At 58.6% G+C, this 21,512-nt stretch overlaps 1 protein-coding gene and 1 non-coding gene across 5 annotated transcripts in view; one reads left to right on the top strand and one right to left on the bottom strand.

Moving 5' to 3' along the window:
- Positions 1-12,072, top strand: part of NR5A2 (nuclear receptor subfamily 5 group A member 2) — a 59,700-nt gene extending 47,628 nt beyond the window's left edge. For all 4 annotated transcript variants that reach the window (XM_036355161.1, XM_036355158.1, XM_036355157.1 and 1 more), the window contains one exon: positions 10,382-12,072. In XM_036355161.1, the coding sequence (XP_036211054.1) occupies positions 10,382-10,629 (248 nt within the window). In that variant the 3' untranslated portion in view covers positions 10,630-12,072. The remainder of the gene's footprint in view (positions 1-10,381) is intronic.
- On the bottom strand, positions 5,557-5,692 carry LOC118678994. The gene has a single exon (XR_004975088.1). It is a non-coding gene; the product is annotated as a small nucleolar RNA SNORA2/SNORA34 family (small nucleolar RNA).
- Positions 12,073-21,512: the final 9,440 nt, after the last annotated feature.

Here is a 21,512-nt window from a genome sequence, read left to right as displayed (position 1 = left end):
GGGAACTGCTGATGGCACCCCACCCCCTTCAGAGGGTGACACGTTTTCTCGCCACCCGTGCGCCCTTCTGTTAGGATGCATCGGCCGAAGCCAGGACCGGCTCTGAGGGGAACCCCCACCCCCTCCGTGCCTCCGATGGCGCCGTAATTTACCGCCCGGCGTCAAGAGCCTCCGATTTCCTGCCTCCGTGAAACATTGTGCTTGCCTTGTCCATTGATGTAGCAACTCTAATGGTTACAAGCAGCTACAGGAAAATCAATAGCGCGCTTTCTTCCCTGAGACGCCCGCCCGCCCGTGGGAAGCCCCGCGCGCGCAAGGCCGGAGCATTACGCACACGCGCGCGCGGTGAGATGCGCGCCGGCGATGCGGGGCACGGGGGCCGGGTTTCTCAGGACGAGACCAGAAACGGTGGCATCGACGCCATCGGCCGTGGGGAAGGTAAAACACGCGGCTCTATTGGAAACGGGGGAAGGGAGAGCCTGGGGCCTCCTCGGACGGGGGGCGCCATCCCCTTGCAGGAGGAAAGCAGCCGTGGCCAGGCGGACGCGTTCGCTTCTGCACCTGGCCCCTCAAGGCCACCGGGCGGGGCGTGGTGCCCGTTCATGTTCACTCGGGGTGGCGACGCGCAGGAGGCCACCGCCTGAAAGCGAACGGCGCCATGGCCGAGGGCGCAGCACGCAGCCGAGCCAAGGCCCCGGGAACCCCGAGAAGGGTCTCCGGGTGCCAACGTCTCAACCTTGGGGTTCGGCGCCGGGACATACGGAGGCGCGAAGTCTAATTCCCTTTCCAAGTACAGAAGACAGAGGCGGGTTTTAAAGCAACAAGTGCCTGGCCTGGCCTGGGGGGTGGGGGAGGCATCTTAGCCACCAATTGTCATGGAAACGAGAATGCGGGGCCAGGTGCCGTGTGGAATGGGTGCCCGAGGGGCTGGTGGGGCCTCCCTAGGTCTGCACCACCCCAGCCCCCATCTCTGTGCCCGGAAGCGATTTCCCCAGGAGACCCTGCTGCGCCCCACGCTGCGCCCACGTGCGGGGAGACGCGGCCAAGCGCCCCTCGCCCACAGGCATGATCTGCCCCAAGGGTTGTCCCATTTCATGATTAGGGTCCGACTCCAAGCGCCCGCGTAGGAATTATCTGTAGAGATGATGCGTTTGGCAAGGCATGGAGGCCTGACCCCGGGCGAGCCCTTTGGCATTCACCGGAGAGCCTCAAATACTTTTTTGGAGCAACAATCAACCAACAGCAAACCCACAGGAACCTTCAGCAGACCCGCCTCCCCAAACACCATTTAAAAATGCTGAGAGGGGTCCCTGGCCGGATGGCTCAGTGCTTAGAGCCTAGGACTGAAGAGTCCCGGGTTCGATTCCAGTCAAGGGCACCCGCCCGGGTTGCGGGCTCGATCCCCAGTGGGGGGCGTGCAGGAGGCAGCCGGTCCATGATTCTCTCTCGTCACTGATGTTTCTCTCTCTCCCCCTCCCTTCCTCTCTGAAATCAGTAAAAATATATTTAAAATCATCATAATAATTCCTGTAATCCAATCGCTAATTGTGATCTTAACTTCCACTGATTTTTTTTTTTTTTTTTTTTTGCTAGTTTCCTGGTTGCCATTTTGCTGATTATTGACGCACAGTATTTGTTTTAATTTTTTTGTTTTATTTATTTATTGTGTTTATGTATTTTTTTGTTCATCCTCACCCAAGGATATTTTTCCCGTTGATTTTTAGGGAGTGTGGAAGAGAGAGGTAGAGACAGAGAGAGACATAGATGGGTTGCCTCCTGCACGCGCCCCGACCAGGGCCCAGGCCGGGGAGGAGCCTGTAACCGAGGTCTGTGCCCTTGACCGGAATTGAACCCAGGACCCTTTGGTCTGCAGGCCGACACTCTACCCACTGAGCCACACCGGCCAGGGCTTTTCATTCTATTTATTTTATTTTTTTTACTTTTTAACCTCCTTCAGATGGGGCTGTCCCACTGGACGTGGGGGTCTGAGGGTCACGGGATGTCCAGGCAATTAGCATGTGGGTGCGGCTAACAGAACCTCTGTGATGGACGCTGACCCTTCCCGCTGGGTCACGCTCTGCCCTTTATAATAAGCCCGCCGTCTGGCAGCCAGGGTGCAGCCTTGCCACCCACGGTCCCTCGCTGGTTAAAAAGAATCCTTCCCGTGAGAGAGGAACCCTCACCCCCAGCAGCAGGAGAGCGTTTGAGCCGCGTGTCACCGTGTCACCGTGTCCCCGTGTCCCCGCCGCCCAGCCCCGAGCTCCGGCCGCCCAGCCCGGGGGCAGGATATTACGCCTGGGAGGGGCTTTCCACGCCCATCCCGTGAATGTGACGGGGAAATCCAGACGACAGCGAACTTGCCACCAGCACCACCTGGCTCCCCGCCAGGGAGGCCACCGGTCAGGCATCCGCACCTGAGGGAGGGGCTCCGTGCGCTTTAAAAATAGGTTCCGCGAAAGAACGGGTGTTATGCCGGAGCTGAGAACGCGGGAGAATGAGCAGACAAAGGAGAGGGAGGGAGGGAGTGAAGAGAGAGGGAGGGAGAGATCGTAGAAAATCCAACACAGCCTGGCTGGTGTGGCTCAGTGGTTGAGCCCTGACCTATGAACCAGGAGGTCACGGTTGGATTCCCGGTCAGGGCACACGCCCGGGTAGGGGACGTGCAGGCGGCAGCCAATCCATGGTTCTCGCTCATCATTGATGTCTGTCTGTCTGTCTGTCTCTCTCTCTCTCTCTCTCTCTCTCTCTCTCCCCCTCTCCCTTCCCCCCAAATCAATAAAAATGTATTTAAAAAAAAGGGGGGGGGGGCACTGGAAGTGAGACCAGCTTCCTCCTGGGTCCACAGGTCTAAAATCACCCGCCTCGTTTCCCAGCTGTGCGAACGCTCAGACCCCTACGTCCCCGAATAACCGGGCGCTGGCCACGGTGCCGTCTGCCACAGCAGAGGCCTGGCCCCGCGCGGAATTCACACGTGGGCGTGGACGGTAGGGGTCCCCCCCCCCATCCTCAGGCCCCGTCCCACGGGGGCTTGGAACAGAGCGTCGCGTTTTGTGAAGCAGTTACGGCCCGACGGGAGGTGTTCCGGCACCACCGGGACCCCCGCTGAAAGGTCCCCGTGAAGGGACAGCTTCCTTTGCAACATGTTTCTTCTCAACAAACCTGACCTGTTCGTTTTCTCTGCCACGTGGTTAAAAAAAAAAAAAAAAAAATGCCAAACAAATTGGGACTATGGATTTTCTGTCTTTCGCATAAAAAGCCTATCCCTGGGCTGTGGGATGAATTATTAATTTCAGTTATGCAAACGCCGCCGGTCCGCGTCTGGCTGTAATGATCTTGTCCGGCGATCGGATTCCTTCCCCGAGTTTCTTGACTCCAAAGACCTTTCCCTTTTCACAATCCCAACAGCTCAGAGTCAGCATCAGTCAGCTCCGAGAGTTCCCCCTTCCTTCCAACCTCTGAGCTTACGGAGCAGAACCGTGAGACGCGAAGGCAGCGGTTCTCAACCTGGGCTGCACGTTAGAATCACCTGGGAATCTTTTTAAAATCCTGATTCCTGGGCCTCGTCCTCCAGAAATTCCGTTTCTCTGTGACTAATGTGGTGGCCCCACCCCATCACAAAGAGACAGAATTTCCGGAGGACGAGGCCCCCAGAAATCAGGATTTTAAAAAGGTTCCCAGGGGATTCTAACGTGCAGCCCAGGTTGAGAACCACTGAGCTAAGGGAAACGATGGAATAAGAAGTACAGGCAAATGTCACTCTTTTCTGAAAAAATACGTGACTTATCATCTTTACATATATTTATTGATTTTTAGAGAGAGAGGCAGGGAGAGGGGGTGAGAGAGAAACATCCATGATGAGACAGAATCACCGATCGGCTGCCTCCCGCACGCCCCCTACTGGGGATCGAGCCCACAACCCCGGCCTGTGCCCTGACCGGGAATCGAACAGGCGACGTTTCGGTTCATGGGTCGATGTGCAACCACTGAACCACACCGGCCGGGCTCTGTGGAACCGACTGGGCACGTGGCAGCGGCCACAGCGGCAGGAATCTTACCGGCTGTGATGGTGCTTCTGAGCACAGGTGGGAGCAGAACGTGTGACGGACAACACACCTGGCTAATTGGGACCCAGCCCGCCGGGCAACCGAAAGCCGAACCCACGTGGGCGTAAAGAAATGCAATCTCAGTGACCTCAGCCCCACGCTTTCCCTAAAGCCATGTGGCGGGCACAGGGAGGCACAATTAAAAGGGGTTGGGAGCCCGGCCAGGGTGGCTCAGTGGTTGGGCGTCGACCTGTGAGCCAGGAGGTCCGGGTTCGAAAAACGAGATGAAGGCAGCCGTCCGTGGGGTCGAAGCCGACAGGCAGCTGCTCCGGGCGCTGCACCTGCAGGGTGGCCCCGGACGCCCGGGACGGTTAGAGGACGGGGTTTCTCCCGGATGCTCAAAGACGAGGCAGCGTCGATCATGCGGGTGCCGGGGCCTGGGGCGCCCCTCTCCCGGGCAAACCGGGTAACGCCGAGACCTGCTTCAGCTCAACCGTGCGAATCTCGGACCTCGTCTGCTAAACGCGCCTGGATGCTCTCAAACGTCACCTTTCTGTTCTTAGAGAAAGGCAGTAGGAAGGTTGCAGGCCCGTGGCCCCCGCACGCAGTCCTGGGTGCTCCGCCACTCACACTCACACTCACACACACACAGTCACACACACATAGACAGACTCACATACATTCTCACACACATACACGCACACTCACACACACACACACACACTCCGCACTCACACACACACAGTCACACACACATAGACAGACTCACATACATTCTCACACACGCACACTCACACACACACATTCACACACACTCTCACACACATATACAGACTCACATTCTCACACACATATATACACTCACACATGCACACACATACACACATACACACAGTCACACACACTCTCACACACATATATACACTCACACACACATACACGCACACACACATACATTCTCACACACACACACACACACACACTCTCACACACATATACAGACTCACATTCTCACACACATATATACACTCACACATGCACACACATACACACAGTCACACACACTCACACACATATATACACTCACATGCACACACACATAGACAGACTCACATACATTCTCACACACGCACACTCACACACACACACTCACACACACTCTCACACACATATACAGACTCACATTCTCACACACATATATACACTCACACATGCACACACAAACACACACACACACAGTCACACACACTCTCACACACATATATACACTCACACACACATACACTCACACACACATACATTCTCACACACACATACATTCTCACACACATATACAGACTCACATTCTCACACACATATATACACTCACACATGCACACACATACACACAGTCACACACACTCACACACATATATACACTCACATGCACACACACGCACACACACATACATTCTCTCACACACACACACTCACACACACACACACTCACACTGTAATATTCTTCTTTTTTTTTAGATGTTTCTTTCTAATGAACCGACCATTACATTTCCTAAGTTCTGAGATGGCCAACAGGCCGCAGAAAGACAGTTCTTTGGGCTCCTGCTTGAAAGCAGCAGCTCCGGCAAACGCTGGCCTTCATTCGGGGCCAGTCGCACCGTGATATTCTAATCGGCCGGGCCAACATCTGATCCAGGCTCATACAAGTTGGAAACCCAGTAATTAAATGCAAACACAGGCTCCTGCCAAAGATGCTAAGAATGCCTTTGAGCTAATATTTTTAACCAGAGCCGTCCGGCCGGCGGCCTCTCTTGTAAATTTCATCACACCTGCGGCGGTTTTCGCCTTTCCACTGGCCGGGCAGCCGATTTATCCCGAGGCAAAGCCGGCCTCTCGCGCCGGCCGCCCCGGCAGCCGGCCTGAACATTTGGCTTAATGTATCCCCACGGGGATCGGCCTGTTTAATTCTCTTTCATATGCTAACGTGGCTTCATTCACGGTCCGGTCCGGGCGCCGCCTGCACGGGCTGACCCTCCTCGCTCCGGCCAGAGAAGACGCAAACTTGGCGAAGACCAGGCCACGCGAGGGTCCACGTGGCGATCGATGCCCACGCAGGACTGGGACCCGCGTGGATGTGACCACGGGGACGGCGGACACCCCTTCCTCCGAGGGCGGGCCGCCTGGTGCCGGGGGGACGTGTGTGTCCTGGGGACGGGTGGCTTTTATCGTGACATCGGGGCTGAGACCCCCATGTCCAGCCGGCCGGGCGGCCGCGATTCGGCGTCCCCCGGGCACGCGAATGCCGCCTGCCTCAGCAGACACCGCGCGAGGCCTCCTCCACCCGCCGCTGCCGTGGACGGTTAGGGGGGAACCAGGGAAGCGCCTGCTCCCGGGCCCCTTTACTGTCTGTTTTCCGGCTTAAAAGGCTCCACCGGTCCCCAGCCTGGGATCTTGGTGCATTTCCGGGCGGTTTCTCTGTCCTCTGGTGGGTAGAGGCTGGTAAAACATGCGTGCCCCCGGAGCGCCTGCACAGGGGAGCTGGCTCGGACCGTCCCCAAGCGGGGTAGCTGTACCTCCTCTTCTCCCCGCATGTCCCCACCGTCCGGCCATTCCCTGGGGTCCCCGCCACTCCATGGAGTTCCCACCACCGTCTGCGTGTGGCCCGGGACCGGGTCTGAGCGGCCGCCCCGGCTGGGCAGCTGCTGATGTCTGGACCTGGGTTTCCAGCCGTTTCCTTGCAGGTCTCAGATGCACCACGTGCTCCTTAAGCTCAACCTGGACTCCACCGAGACCCGTGGCCGATGCTCCTCCTTCTGCTCTTGTACCTGCAACACCTGGCCCAGGACTTTCTGAATGAATGCATGAGTGAGCACATGAATGGGTGAATGAATGAACGCAGGACTGGATGAGTGAATGAATGAGTGAGTGAACACATGAATGAATGCATGAGTGAGTGAACGAGTGAGCACATGAATGGGTGAATGAATGAACTCAGGAATGGATGAGTGAATGAATGGATGAGAGAATGAACGCATAATGGATGAGAGAATGAATGAACGTATGAATGGATGAATGAACGCATGAATGGATGCGTGAGTGAACTCATGAATGGATGTGTGAATAAACGCATGAATGGATGAGTGATGAGTGACTAAACGCATGAATGGATGAGCGAATGAATGAACACATGAATGGATGAGTGAATGAATGAATGCGTGAGTGAGTAAATGCATGCCTGAGTGAGTGAATGGGTTGATACAGTTATTACCTCTGCATGAAGGCATGAAATCATGAGAAGGTAACTGTTGGGCGGGAGCTGTGTGGGAAACGTGGACCTAGAGCGTGCGTGGTCTTTATGTGCGTGGCAGTCACAGACCTGCGCCCAACGGGTGGTTTGTCGCTTACAAAGCACCTGACACGCGTTTCTATTTGTTTCTGTGTCCGTAAGTAACACATGCTACACGCACACGCTTACACACAGCTCCCGGCCAGCGCTGTTTCCTTGTTAGCAACTTGCCTCTGAGCCACCGCTGTGTACGTTCCGGTGGCCACGCGCGGCTCCCGGGTTAGCAAGCAGGTGCACTGCACGCGCATAAAGGACTTAACGGCGATGAACTTAAAAACCGCGAGTTGCACGTTTTGCTGGAAATAGCAAATCGCAGACCCGCCGCCCTCCCGTCTCCAGCCCCCCAGCAACCCCCTCGCCCTCGTCAGCGAGTCCATCTCCAACCGTTGTTACACAGTCATTTGGACAAACGATTTCAGTGGCGCCCTTTCGAAATAATCGTGGAAATGGATTCCTTACCGAACGTTCATTTCCTGAGGCCGTTTCCGGCTCCTCACAGCCCCCGGGTCCCTAAGGACACGCTGTGCCCACGCGCGGTGGCCGTCCCCCCAGAGACCTCCGGGAGAGGGGGTCCCCGCTTTTCCGTCTTTTATTTTTTAATATATTTTTATTGATTTCAGAGAGGAAGGGAGAGGGAGATAAAAATATCAGTGATGAGAGAAAATTGCATCGTCTGCCTCCTGCACGCTCCCCACTGGGGATCGAGCCCACAACCCGGGCCTGTGCCCTTGACCGGAATCGAACCCGGGACCCTTCAGTCTGCAGGCCGACGCTCTATCCACTGAGCCACACCAGCCAGGGCACGTTCAGATCTTTTAAAGGGCCAGATGAGATTTTATTCCCCTCCCTGCCCCTCTCCTCCCTCCCCCCTTACCCCCCTCCCTGCACGTGTAGAAAATTAACAAAGATAACCATCTTCTCAGCAGAAGCAGGGCACCCCACGGGGCCTCCCCGCCCCCGCCCCCACCCCTGCCCCCACCCCTTGCTCAGCAAAGGACCCGCCACCGAAAGGCCTGCTGAGCGGGAGGGTTCGCCGGCCGCACCGCGTGGCAGGTGCCGGGGCGGCGGCAACCAGCATCTGTCTGCATCCTCAGACCCAGCCCGACGCCCCCTGCGCCCGGGAGCGGGGCCGTAATGTATGCGGGGAGACCTGAGGGGGGGCCTGGCGAGGAGGGTGGAGGGCCCCCGCGCACCCCCTGCGAGCTCAGCGCGAGGCGGCTTCGAGGAAGAGCCGGTAATTAGTCCCCGAGTGCATCCGGGAGAACAGATGAGAGGCGGCTACTTGGAGGCTTGGCCAGTCATCAAAATGGAAAGGCCGCAGGGAGAGGGCGTGGAGGAGGACGCCTGCGTGCAGACCGCGGCCCCGAATGGGTAGCGACGGGCTGGTGAGCGCGTGTGTGTAAGGTCTGTCGCCGTGTAAGCGTCACCCGCACTTCAGGGGAGCACGCCCCCCACTGGGGGCGGAGGGAGCCCGCAACCCGGGCGTGTGCCCTTGACCGGAATCGAACCCGGGACCCTTCCGTCTGCGGGCCGACGCTCTATCTGCTGAGCCACACCAGCGAGGGCCCGCCCGTCTTTTTCTTGACTCTGTCTCCCCGTCAATCAATATTTATAAAGGCCCCTCTGGCCGCAGGTGCCTGGCGGGTGGGGAACCTCTGGCCCGCGGGCCGAATGGGATAAGGCCCATGACACCATCTGGCCTGGCCCTGCCACGGCATCCGGGGCGCGTTCGTGAAACGCCTGACCCAACAGAGCAGGGTCCTGTTTAAGCGGGTGATTGTGGGTGGCTGGCAAATGATGTCATCAAGATCCCAATGGCCTGGGGCAGAGAGACACAAAGGTTCCCCACTCCTGTCTTGGAACAGCGGACGGAGGAGAGACAAGGAAGCAGAACAGGCTGTGGCACCTCAGAGGGGAGGGAGGGGAGGGAGGGAAGGAGGGAGGGAGGGGAGGGGGAGGCAGAGATGAACCAATGAACTTGTGTGCATTTGGGCATCACCCCTGGACACAGACAATGGGGTGGTGAGGGCCTGGGGGGTGAGGGGGGCGGGAACGGGCTGGGAGAGGTTAAACGGGGCAAACGGAGGGCCTAGGTAACGCTTTCCACAATAAAGATTGAAAATCATGAATCACAAACAAGAAAGAAAGAAAACAGGGGGGCCCCCAGGAGGGAGGCCAAGCGGGCGGCCAGCGTCCCCGCCTCTCTCTCTGAGGGACCCAGGACGAAACGCCAAGACAAGTCTCGGACCTCAGGCCCCACCGTCAGGCGGAAGGGCCCCGGCCGGCCTCTATCTGATGGTGATCGTTTGCCACAGAGCCCCGGGTTCTGGGCTCCTGGCAGCCGCTGGAGTTGCCAGATGGTCCATTATCGCGGACGGGCAGGCAGGTGGGGCCTTCAGAGTCATTTAGAAAATGTCACCCGGACAAGGGCCCTGTCACTTCTGATTGGAATGATCTCCATCAGACCCGGCCGCCGACCTTACCTGGGGCCGGGAATTCATGCCGCGATTCAGGCTCGGGCGGGTCGCGGGGTTCGGAGCGGCCCCACCACTGGGGACCCACTTGCCGGCGGTATAATGACCCCCCCCTCGTCCTGGTGTCCGATGGGGACAGAGGTGACCTTGCTCCGGGGCCAGCAGTGTCTAACGGGCGGCGATGTGGGCGGGATTTTGACAAGACGTTCTCCCCGCGCCCTTTCCCATCCCCCGCCCAGGAAGCTGGCTGCGCAGGGCTCCTGGGACACGGGCCGCGGAGAGGGGGGGCACACCCTGAGGAGGGGAACGCCGCTGGGCGCTGAGCCCTGGCCGGTGTGCTCAGTGGTTAGAGCGTGGGCCGGCGCATCGAAGGGTCACGGGTTCGATTCCCAGTCAAGGGCACGTACCTAGGCTGCAGGTTGGATCCCCCGCCCCAGCCGGGGCGCGCGCAGGAGGCAGCCCATTCATGTCTTTCTCTCACATCGATATTCCTCGCTCTCTCCCTCCCTCTCTCCCTCCAGATGTGAAAAGCCTGGAGAACTTGCAGCTGGTGGAGGGGGTGCAGGAGCAGGTGCACGCGGCGCTGCTGGACTACACGGTGTGCAACTACCCGCAGCAGGCGGAGAAGTTCGGCCAGCTGCTGCTGCGGCTGCCGGAGATCCGGGCGCTCAGCCTGCAGGCCGAGGAGTACCTGTACTACAAGCACCTCAACGGCGACGTGCCCTACAACAACCTGCTCATCGAGATGCTGCACGCCAAGCGGGCCTGAGCGCGGCCGGGGGGCGCGGCCGGGGGCCCCCGCTTTCCGGACGGAGCGAGGCGGGTGTGGGGAGGGGAGAGCGGACGGGAACGAGGAGGGAGAGCTGCTCCACGCCCCCCCCCCAGGAGAGCCGTGGGGGGAAGGGACCGCGTCTGGGAGAGGGCACCCTCGTCCCGGGCCGGACGGCAGCTGAAGGCTGCATCGGGGTCCTTGTGTTGGAAACTGTGAACCCGGAGCTCCGCGGCCTGAGAGACGCGGGCGGGACTCCCCTTCGGACGCGGGCCCCACGGCAGAGCGACCTCGGACCGAACGATTCTCGTATTTCACACCGATCTCCGCGGTGGAGGGACTGCCCGGCGGCGGGCACTGGGCGCGCTGGGCGGGGGTCGGAGGCTACAGCATCCCGGCCGGCCCCGCCCACCTGAGACAGCTCCCCAAAGCCTATCGGCTGCACCTGGACGGTCCCTCCTCTCCCCGGCAAGAACCCAGCACCTTCTGTCCTGCGATCCATCCATCCATCCATCCACCCGTCCATCGAGGAATCTATGCTAAGGCCCCAGCCACGCCCACTGGCCGCTCCCCGAACCCTGACAACGCTCAGACCTCCGTGTCTGAGACCTGCCCGCAGCGCGTGAGAACCGTCTGTGAACCGGTCGGCCGGCCATGCCCCGCGCATTCTGGCTGGTCTGGTCTTGTGCTCACAATGTTACAAAAAAGGAGAAAAGAAAGAAAGAGCTGGCAGTATCCGCTCTCTCTCCCGCGCCGATCGGCGCACGAATGGCCAGGAAGGGAAGTGGCTACAAAGTGTCAAAGCCGAGGTCGCCTGGACCCCATGGCGGTACTGGTACTGCGCTGCGGCGTCGGCAACGGTCCGGTTTCATGTAAAAAAAAAAAAAAAAATTCTGGCCCGAAGGCCCGTCCGCACACGTCCGTCTGCGTGAGCTTCCACGCTTGCGGCCCATTTAAAAATTAAACTCGCCACCATCCCGCCCGGGGCGCCTCCTCGTCGTGGCCGGGAGACGTTGAAGGCAGACGGGGGCAGCGAAAGCTACGCACACGGGAAAGGCTGGACAAGCCCATAAATGGACCGAACCCCGAATGGAGACGTGATTTTTTTTTTTTCTTTTTTTTTACATGTGGCTGGAAATCTATTCGAGGGATTGAGATCTTCCCCAAAAGGGAGACGAAGAGAGGGGTGGCTGACCATCCGAGTCACGGGCCAAAGTTTGCAGAACAAATATTGGGGGGGGGGGAAGACGGGGGGCGGGGACGTGCCAAGCGATCGCCCCCGACATCGCCATCAGTGTTACCAGCACGCAATTGCCATGGGTCCCATCGTCTTGCCTTATCTCGCAACTCTGAGAGGTTCGCCGTGCGGATGCGAATCACCTTTACAATAAAGTATTATTACTACGTGAAAAGTCCAAGAACGTACAGTGTTTACATTCTTTAGGTCCTGTGTTGGGGGGGCGGGGCGGGGCGGGGCGGGCGGGGCCGGGAACCGTGATAAAGACCGTGTAGCTCAAGCAGGACTTCCCTCGATGTCATTGTTTTCTGATCGGTCATTCCCCTGAACAACCTCCCTCAATTACTGGAGATGTCGTGAGACACTAAAATCAGAGATCGGGGATCGCGCTGAGACGTTGCTTAATTTTATTTTTTTTGAGATGATCGGCGGCACAATCACTTGTAGAAACTGTAAAGAGAAGATGATAATAAAATAAAAAGTATCCCCTAGTCCCTTAATTTCTCCCCCCTCCCTTCTCCCCGCCCCCCATAAATGTGTCTGGCTTTGGAATAGGTTTATTTATATTGTATATCCTCGTTTCTCGACTGTAGACGATGATGATGCTAATTTATTGTTCCTTCGTTTCCCCTCTGTATACGCTAGAGCCCAGATGGGGAGAAACCAAATACATACGTCTGTACTGTCGCATGTCAAGTTAGAGGCACGGGCCTCCGGGACGCAGAAGGGTCGTGACGGACTGAGAACCATTCACTTGATTAAATGTCTGTAAATCTCCACCGGGATTTCTGTGGTTTCTTTCGAGGCCTGGACCTCCCCTGCGTGTGCGAGCGGACGGAACAGGAGGGGGCCCCGGCCTGCCTGCGCTCTCCCGGCATTGTGAGCCGCAGACCAGAGACACGCGTGGCGGTGTGCGTGGGCGCGAAGACGGTTATCTTATTACCAGAGGCCCGACGCACGAAGATTCGTGCAGGAATGGGCCTTCCTTCCCCTGGCTGCCGGCACCGCCTTGGCTCCTGCCGGAGCCGCCTTTCCGCCTTCCCAGGCTGCCCAGAGTGGCTGGGGCGGTGCGGAACGCCTGCGTCGTCGCCATGGCAACAACACAAGCGTCCCACCCTGCCCCTGGCTGCTCGGCACCTGCATATGCAATTAACCCGCCAGCTTTATTGGGTTCATTTGCATACTTGCTCCTGATTGGCTGGTGGGTGTCACGAAGGTACGGTCAATTTGCATCCTTCTCTTTTATTAGTGTAGATTGATGTGAGTCTCCTCGCACTTTCGTCCACGTGAGGGGTGCTCGGTGGCTAAGCTGCGTGTCCACGGCTCCGAGCGGGGTCTCGGCCACCTGTGTTCCCTTCCTGGCTCAGGGGGGAGCTGGCCCGAGCCCCCATCCAGAGTGCAAGCTAGGCCGACAGCAGCATGGCTCTCGGGTCAAAGCCAAGCCAGCTAGCTCAGTGGATAGAGCATCGGTCTGTGCCCTGAAGGGTCCCAGGTTTGATTCCCAGTCAAGGGCACATGCCCAGGTCGCGGGCTGGATCCCCAGAAGGGGGCGTGCAGGAGGCAGCCGATCCGTGATTCTCTCTCATCATTGGTGTTTCTCTCTCTCTCTCCCCCTTCCTCCCTGAAATCGATTTAAAAAAATTAAAGGCCAAGTCGGCCAGAAGCCCCGTGCAGAGCCATGGTGTCCACAGTGAATGAAAGGGTTCCGTCCCAGAACCAGGAGACCAACGGGAGATTAGGAGATTGGGGGTGGGGGCGGGGGAGTTAGTTATTTGGAGGGTCTTGAACATTGAAAAAAATAGATGGGTTTTTTTCTCTTAAAGTATGTTTTTATTGATGTCAGAGAAGAAGGGAGAGCGAGAGAGAGAGACAGAAACATCAACGATGAGAGAGAATCATGGATCGGCCGCCACCTGCACGCCCCCCACTGGGGATCGAGCCCGCCACCCGGGCCTGTGCCCTGACCGGGAATCGAACCCTGACCTCCTGGTTCCTAGGTCGACGCTCAGCCCCTGAGCCACACCGGCCGGCCATTGTTAAAATCCTGGTGGAGAGGGAGCTCCTGGAAGCCCGGCCGGCAGCCAGCGAGGTCCCTGTGATGAGGGGGCCTGCCCGCCGCCGTCGCCTGGAACAACATGCCCCCGGTCGCTTAGCCGTCAGCGCGAGGCCGCCAGACGGGACCCAGCTCAGCTCAGGGGCCTGATCGTTACATCCGCTCCTCGCAGCCACGGTGCCGCCGTCCGTCCCTCTAACTGAGTTTGACGTTCTCTCCGAAGCCGTCACTGACGTGTGTTTGTGTGAAAACCGGGGAGAGGGGCCCCCCTCCCCAGCCCGACACGGGTCACAGGCTGTGCGGCCGAGTGGGCCCGACACCCCCCTGGAATAACAAAGGCCGGTGCTCCCCAGCGTCCGGCAGGAGCTGCACAGCCCAGCCCCCCTTGAAATAAATGCCCGGCCCTTCTTTCCTGTGGGCCCTTCTCCCCCATGGGCACCGGCTCTGTGCTGAGCTGAGGGTCCGTCACGCAGGGGCTGGTATCGGGCTGTGAGGATGGGTTTGTGTGCAGACAGGCTGAGAACCAATAGGAGACCTCGCCTGTTTGTTTCTTTATTTAATCTGATTTCAGTGATTCCAGAGAGGAAGGGAGAGGGAGAGGAGAGGAGAGGGAGAGGGAGAGGGAGAGGGAGAGGGAGGAGAGGGAGAGGGAGAGGGAGAGGGAGAGGGAGAGGGAGCCATCAAGGATGAGAGAGAATCATGGACCGGCCGCCTCCTGCACGCCCCACGCTGGGGATCGAGCCCGCCACCCGGGCCTGTGCCCTGACGGGGAATCGAACCCTGACCTCCTGGTTCGTAGGTCGACGCTCAGCCCCTGAGCCGCGCCGACTGAGCCGGCATTAGCCAGTTTAGATGGTGGCCTGGCGGTCCTCTCCTAACGTTTAAAATTAATTGCCTATAAAAATAACACGTTTCCAAAACAAAAAATTAATATATAAATAGGTGGGGATGCTGCTTACGGAGGCCTAGGAGGCTGGACAGGGGCCCCTCGAGGGGGAGACGATCAGGGAGGGGAGACGCCAGGAGACAAGGCCCCGGGGCAGCAGCCCCAAACAGGGAAGGATTTTTTAAAAAGGGGGAGAAGGGGGGTGGTGGGAAGGGGGGTGGTGAGAAGGGGACGGTGGGAAGGGGGCGGTGGGAAGGGGGGGCGTTGTTACACAGAAACAGAAAAGATCTGTAAGACCAGGTCACACCAGAAGGGCACTCCCCCCTAACATGAAGGCGGCACCAGACTCCCTCATTCTGTGCAAAACTGTGGCCAAATAAGGCCTGGGTGTTGGGGGCGGGGGGTGGCGGGGGTTATCTGTGCGCACAGGGGTTTCAGCTCCCGAAGTACGCATCCTCGGAGCTTCCTGCCTTTCTCTCGGCGTGGGGACCGCTCCGATGGCCCGGAGGGCGGGGGGGGGCCGGCGGGGGGGCGGAATCAGGGGCTTTCCACCAGCGCTGATTTACGGCCCGGGGATGCCCACGTCCTGTTTTCCCAGTGGCAGGAAGCGGCCCCACTACAGCCCGGCGCTCAGCGACGCCTCCAGCGGCCGCAAGGGACCCGGGAGGGCCCGGCACAGGCAGCCAGCGCGGACCTGGGACCCGCGTGGGGTACATGTTCGCACACAATCCAGTGTCATTGCGGGGCAACAGGCAAACTGAAGGCCCACTTTGTGGTGGTTAATCCTCACCAGAGGGCATTTTCCCATTGGCTTTTTTTTAAATATTTGTATTGATTTCAGAGAGGAAGGGAGAGAGAGAGAAACATCCATGATGAGAGAGAATCGTGGACCGGCCGCCTCCTGCACACCCCACACTGGGGATCAAGCCCCAAAGCAGGGCCTGTGTCCTGACCGGGAATCGAACCCTGACCTCCTGGTTCGCAGGTCGATGCTCAACCACTGAGCCACACCGGCCGTGTGACTTTATTTTATTTTATTTTGAAAGAGAGAGAGTGGAAGGGATGGGAAGAGACAGAGAGAAACATCGACATGAGCGAGACATCGACCGGCGGCCGCCCGCATGCACCCCTAATGGGGGACCAAGCCCTCCACCCAGGTGCATGCCCTTGACCGGAATCGAACCCGGGACCCTTCAGTCCTCGGGCCGCCGTGCTATCCACTGAGCCACGCCGGCCAGGCAGGACCTGCGTTTTACCAAGACCCCCAGGTGACGGACATGCCTCCAGTTGGCAGAGCGACGGCGTTTCGCTCCTTTCAGAATCGCTAGCTCGTCTGTAGCAGTTTTAAAACGTGTTTCCGGCAGGGCCCTGGGCCTCCCGGTGGGTCTCCTGCTCCGACAGCGTTTGGACGGGACAGACCCAGGGATGGCCCTGCCCCCGCCTCCGGCCGCCCTCCGGCGTCTCACCTGGCCTCCACCTCCGAGAACGGCCAGCACCCCGGCTTCCTCTCTGCCCTCACTCAGTGCGAACAGCCACGCTCTCCCCAGTTCGTCAGGAGGTGGAGGCCCCGTCCCCCGCCCGGCCACCCGCCCCGCCGGCCGCCCACCTACCTCTCGCTGGGCTTCTGTTTCGACCTTGACCGTGCGGCTGTGGAGGGCGGGGGTGGCCACCTCTCCCTCGAGTGGGCGGAGAAGAAGCCCGAGGGCCTGGGCATCTTAGAGACGCGAACCAGCGCCCTGAGGCCTCCCGGGATGAGCGGGCGAAACTCGGGGCCAGGGAAGTCGCCCTGGCCTTGACCTTGGAGAGGAGCCTGACCCAGGCCCTTTGGTAGCTGCAGCCCCAGGTTCCGCCCACACAGACCCGCCTCCCCGTGACCTCCTGCAGGTGAAGCTCATCGGGAGGATGGGCCACACCTGCCTCACCTCCGCAGGGGGCCCCAGGCTGGGCTGGGCGAGCGTCTCTTCGAAAGGCTCCCCCTCGGCACAACCAGGAGCCTGTGGGGCCCAGAGGCCTTTGCCGGGGGCGGGGGGGGGGGGGGGTTGCCTCTGCCTGGTGTCTGGCGTTTACGTGAGCTTCTTCCCCAAAATTACTAGCCATTCTTTTTAAAAAAACAAAACATGTTTTTATTGATTTCAGAGAGGAAGGGACAGGGAGAGAGAGAGAGAGAGAGAGAGAAACATCCATGATGAGAGAGAACCATGGATCAGCTGCCTCCTGCACGCCCCCCACTGGGGATCGAGCCCACAACCCAGGCAGGTGCCCTGATGGGGAATCGAACCCGGGGCCTTTCAGTCCGCAGGCCGACGCTCTATCCACTGAGCCACACCGGCCAGGGCCCCTGGCCATTCTTGTAACCACCCCGAAGCCCTCTCCCATGCATTGGACCAAATGAAACAATAAAGCTTTTTGCAGCAAAAGATAAAAAATGTTTAAAAAAGCTTTTACTAACACTCTAGTCTGCATGGTGAAGAAGCCATTTATACTGAAGAATATAATGTATCGTCTCCATTTGATACAGTTGCACATACAGGCTCTCAGGGGGCCCGGGGGCGGGGGGGGGGGGAGGGCTGTGGGGGGGTGACATGTGAGTTTCCACTTAAAATCCACTTAAGGAAGAGGTCACGGAGGGAGAGACGTCCCAGGGGAGAGCCGTGCGGGGCACAGACAGCCCCGATCGCCCATAAATCCCTCGTAATGGCCAACTGTTCGGGGTGACTGGAAGCCAAGTGCCTGCAGGGAGGGGGAGAGGGGGGCGGAGGTGGGCGGCAGCCGGGACGAGTGAGGGAGGGTGTGGGCGAGGCCGGCTCGGCTGTGGCAGAGTTCCCTCTAGTCCCGGGCCGTGGGGTGAGGGGAAGGCCGGACGGGGCGCGCCCTCTCGCTGATTCGGGGCCTGAAATGCGCACCTTCTTCCCAGCTCAACTCCTGAGCCACGACGCCAGCCGGGCTCGTCTCTACCCATTTTACAGAGAAGGAAACTGAGGCCCAGGGACAAGAAATGGGCATCAGCCCGGCCGGCGTGGCCCGGTGGTTGGGCATCAACCTAGGAACCCGGAGGTCAGGGTTCGATTCCCCATCAGGGCACAGGCCCGGGTTGCGGGCTCGATCCCCAGTGGGGGGCGTGCAGGAGGCAGCCCATCCATGATTCTCTCTCGTGGTGGATTTTTCTCTCTCCTTCTCCCTTCCTCTCTGACATCAATAAAAATACATTTTTTAAAAAACTAAAATAAAAGATCCCAATTTGCCATTATTTTTCACACAAAAAAGTCAACTTCGGAAAGCAAGAGCATTTCCATTAGCATTTAATCAAATCAGCGACTTCCAAGCGGCCTTTCGCAGAAACCGAGGGTACAGTCCGGCCGACGGAGACGCGGTCTCTTCTCACTGAACTTGGACAAAAAGGGCCCTAAAGCGGGAGGGTTTCCCCGGATCCTCCGCGTCCCTCCGCCCACTCAGAAGTCAAGAACTTCCAAGTATCAGGACACAGTGTTCCGCGTTCCAATAACCAACCGAACGGAACCTGGAATTGAAAAGGGAGGGGAAATGAAATGAAACGGCTCTCGGAAAACAGAACCAGCGGCTCAGGGCCCGCCCCCGGGTCGCCCCCGGGGCCCCAGCCGAACCGAACATTTGGCTGCAGAGGGAGCAGTCGGAGGCCACGGCGGCCGGCGTTTCTACTCATCACGGCATTTAAAACACACGCCCCCACCTCTCTCTTCTGTATTTGAAGCTTCCTTTATTTTTATTTTATTTTTTTTTTGCTCCCTCACGTGGATGGCCTGAAAGCATGTAGCTTACATATGAAATTGCCATTTATTTTTGTTTTGTTCGATCGGTTTTTTCAAAGCCTTGTCTTTTCATTAATCAGAAAATCATATCGATAATCTTTAAAAAAAATTTCATTGATCGATTTGAGAAGGAGACACAGCACGTTGTTGTTCCACTCATTCGTGCATTCATTGGCTGCTTCTTGCATGCGCCCCGACCAGGGATCGAACCCACACCTGTGGTACATCGATCAGGACGATGCTCTAACCAACTCAGCCACCTGGTCAGGGACGGTATTGGTAATTTTATAGCTGATAGGTTATCATGGCTTTCAGGGTTTTGTAAACACAGAGTTGAAGACAAGAAGACCCAGATGTCTCTAAATGACAAGGATGAAGAAGTCTTATTCCTCAGCGCCCAGAGCCATATGCATAATACGGTAGAACTTGTGAAAAAATAAATTAAAAAAAGAAAAGGTGAGCCCTGGCTGGCATGGCTCAGTGGTTGAGCATTGACCCATGAACCAGGAGGTCACGTTCGACGCCCAGTCAGGGCACATGCCCGGGTTGCGGGCTCGACCCCCAGTGGGGGGTGTGCAGGAGGCAGCCGATCGATGATTCTCATCATTGATGTTTCTCTTTCTCTCTACCTTCCTCTCTGAAATTAATAAAAACATATTTTAAAAAAAGGAAGGTGATGGATATATAGATAGATACATAGATGGATACATACATAGATGGATACATAGATAGATGGATACATAGATACATACATAGATAGAGACATAGATGGATACATACATAGATGGATACATAGATGGATAAATAGGTAGATACATAGGTGGGTACATAGATGGATACATAGGTAGATACATAGATACATAGATATTTGTATACAGATGCTCATAGAGTCAAAAAAAAAATCCTAAATTGAACCATCGTAGGTTGGAAAGCATCTGTAGAGACCGTCGGTTCTCAACCCGTGGGTCGCGACCCCTTTGGCGGTCGAACGGCCCTTTCACAGGGGTCGCCTGAGGCCATCCTGCAGATCAGATATTTACATGACGACTCATCACAGTAGCCACACGACAGTGATGACGTCGCCACGGAAATAATGTGATGGTTGGGTCACAGCGTGAGGAGCTGTATTTAAAGGGCCAGAAGGTTGAGAACCCTGGTCTAGAGAGACGCTGTCCAGAACTCTGCCATTTGGGTCCCTCTGGGGGCTCCGGACTCGCGGGGAGGGGGTGAAGAGGAAACCATTCCTTCCAGACGCTGGCGGAAGGAAACACCGCTGGCCTCGGGAAGATGCCCACATGTCTCTCCCGACAGGCTCACACCGCATGGCCAGGACGGGCGGCCCCCTCCCTCTCTCACCGCCTGCCCGGCTCCTACAACCCCTCGCGGATCTGGGGAGATTCCAGGGGCGGAGACGCCAGGGTCCCTGGCCACACCCCCACAGACCCGTGGCCAGGCCTGCCAAAGGGAGTGACAGCCCAGGCAGCGAGGCCCTGGGGGGGGGGGGGGCGGGGTCAGAGGCAGCCACTGGGAGGCACCTGTCAGCTCGAGCACGCCCGTCACGTCACCCGCAGAGGGACAGGCCGGCCGTGACCCGCGGCAGCTCCGGGAGCGGCTCCCGACGCGTCTGCCTGTCAGGACCGGGGACCCCCAGGGACTCGGGGCCCAGGCTCCCGACACGTCTGCCTGTCAGGACCGGGGACCCCCGGGGACTCGGGGCCCAGGCCGTGTGCGTCACAGTCGGACCTTCTGGTCTCAGTCACCTCGGAGGCAGGTGCCAGGCGAGGGACACGGGAACCCGGAAGGAAAACACTGCTGGGCTGGGCCGTGGAGAGAGAGCTCAGCCCAGGGCTGAAGGGTCCCGGGTTCGACTCCAGCCACGGGCACGTGCCTGGGGTGCAGGCTCCATCCCGGAGTCTCCCAACAGGGTCACACCGTGTGCCCGGCTTGGTGGCCAGGAGCTGGGGTGCAGGCTCCGTCTCCCTCGCATCGATGTCTCTCTCTGTCTCTCCCCCTCCCTTCCACCCGCTCTAATCCTCACCAGTTGATATTTTCTCTGTCGATTTTCTAAACAGAGAGAGACCGCCCCCCGCCCAGACCAGGGCCAGGGATCCAGCCTGCAACCGAGGCACGTGCCCTTGACCGGAATCGAACCCGGGACCCTTCAGTCTACGAGTCGGCGCTCTAACCACTGAGCCAAACTGGCTCGGGCCCTTCTCTCTCTGAAAATCAACAGAAAGATACCCTCGCGTGAGGATGAGCAGCAACAACAACAGAAAGGCCACCCCTGTGCCTGGCTCGGCGGCCGAGGTGGGCAGAGCCCACAGCCCTGCACGGGCTGGTCCTGCCGGCCGAGCCCCCTCCGTCAGCCTCCAACCCCCCGCTTCTGGCCCTTCCTTTAGGGGATAACTTACACGTCCCGCTCTGCAAGGACAGAGATGGTTCCCAATCTGGGTGACCACGGCGGCCCCAACACGCAGCCCAGGGAAGGGGCCCGGCCACCGTGGGTGCCCTCCGTTCCCGCATTAGCCCTGAATTCGGGGGCGGCCAAACGCTTCTCCTTTTCTCCCTCTCCCAAGGGGGTCCCTGCAGTGGCGGGCACGGCCTGGTGCTGGGGGACCCCCGCGGGCACATGTGGCCACGGGCACGGACATGGGCGACGCCTGTCGCCTGCGATTCCACGGGCCGGTGTGCGGAGCTGTTGAAACCGCCCCGCGCCCAGCACTGCGTCTGTGGGTGACCAGCTCTGAGGAGCTCAGCTGTGTTTGGGGGCCGAGACCGCGGCCGCTGCCCATCCCGGACACACAGGTCCCTGTGTGTGGGTCCCACCGATCGGCAGTGCTGGGGGAATCCATCAGGAGGCCGCCGGCGCCGGGCCGACGGGGGACGTCCATATATCACCGGGGCTGCAGCCCGGGGATGATC

This window comes from Myotis myotis, unplaced genomic scaffold (assembly GCF_014108235.1).
Source record: "Myotis myotis isolate mMyoMyo1 unplaced genomic scaffold, mMyoMyo1.p scaffold_m19_p_21, whole genome shotgun sequence".
NCBI classification, from domain to species: Eukaryota; Metazoa; Chordata; class Mammalia; order Chiroptera; family Vespertilionidae; genus Myotis; species Myotis myotis.
The sequence above is the reverse complement of the archived record's forward strand: the minus strand, read 5'-3'. Positions and strand labels throughout refer to the sequence as shown.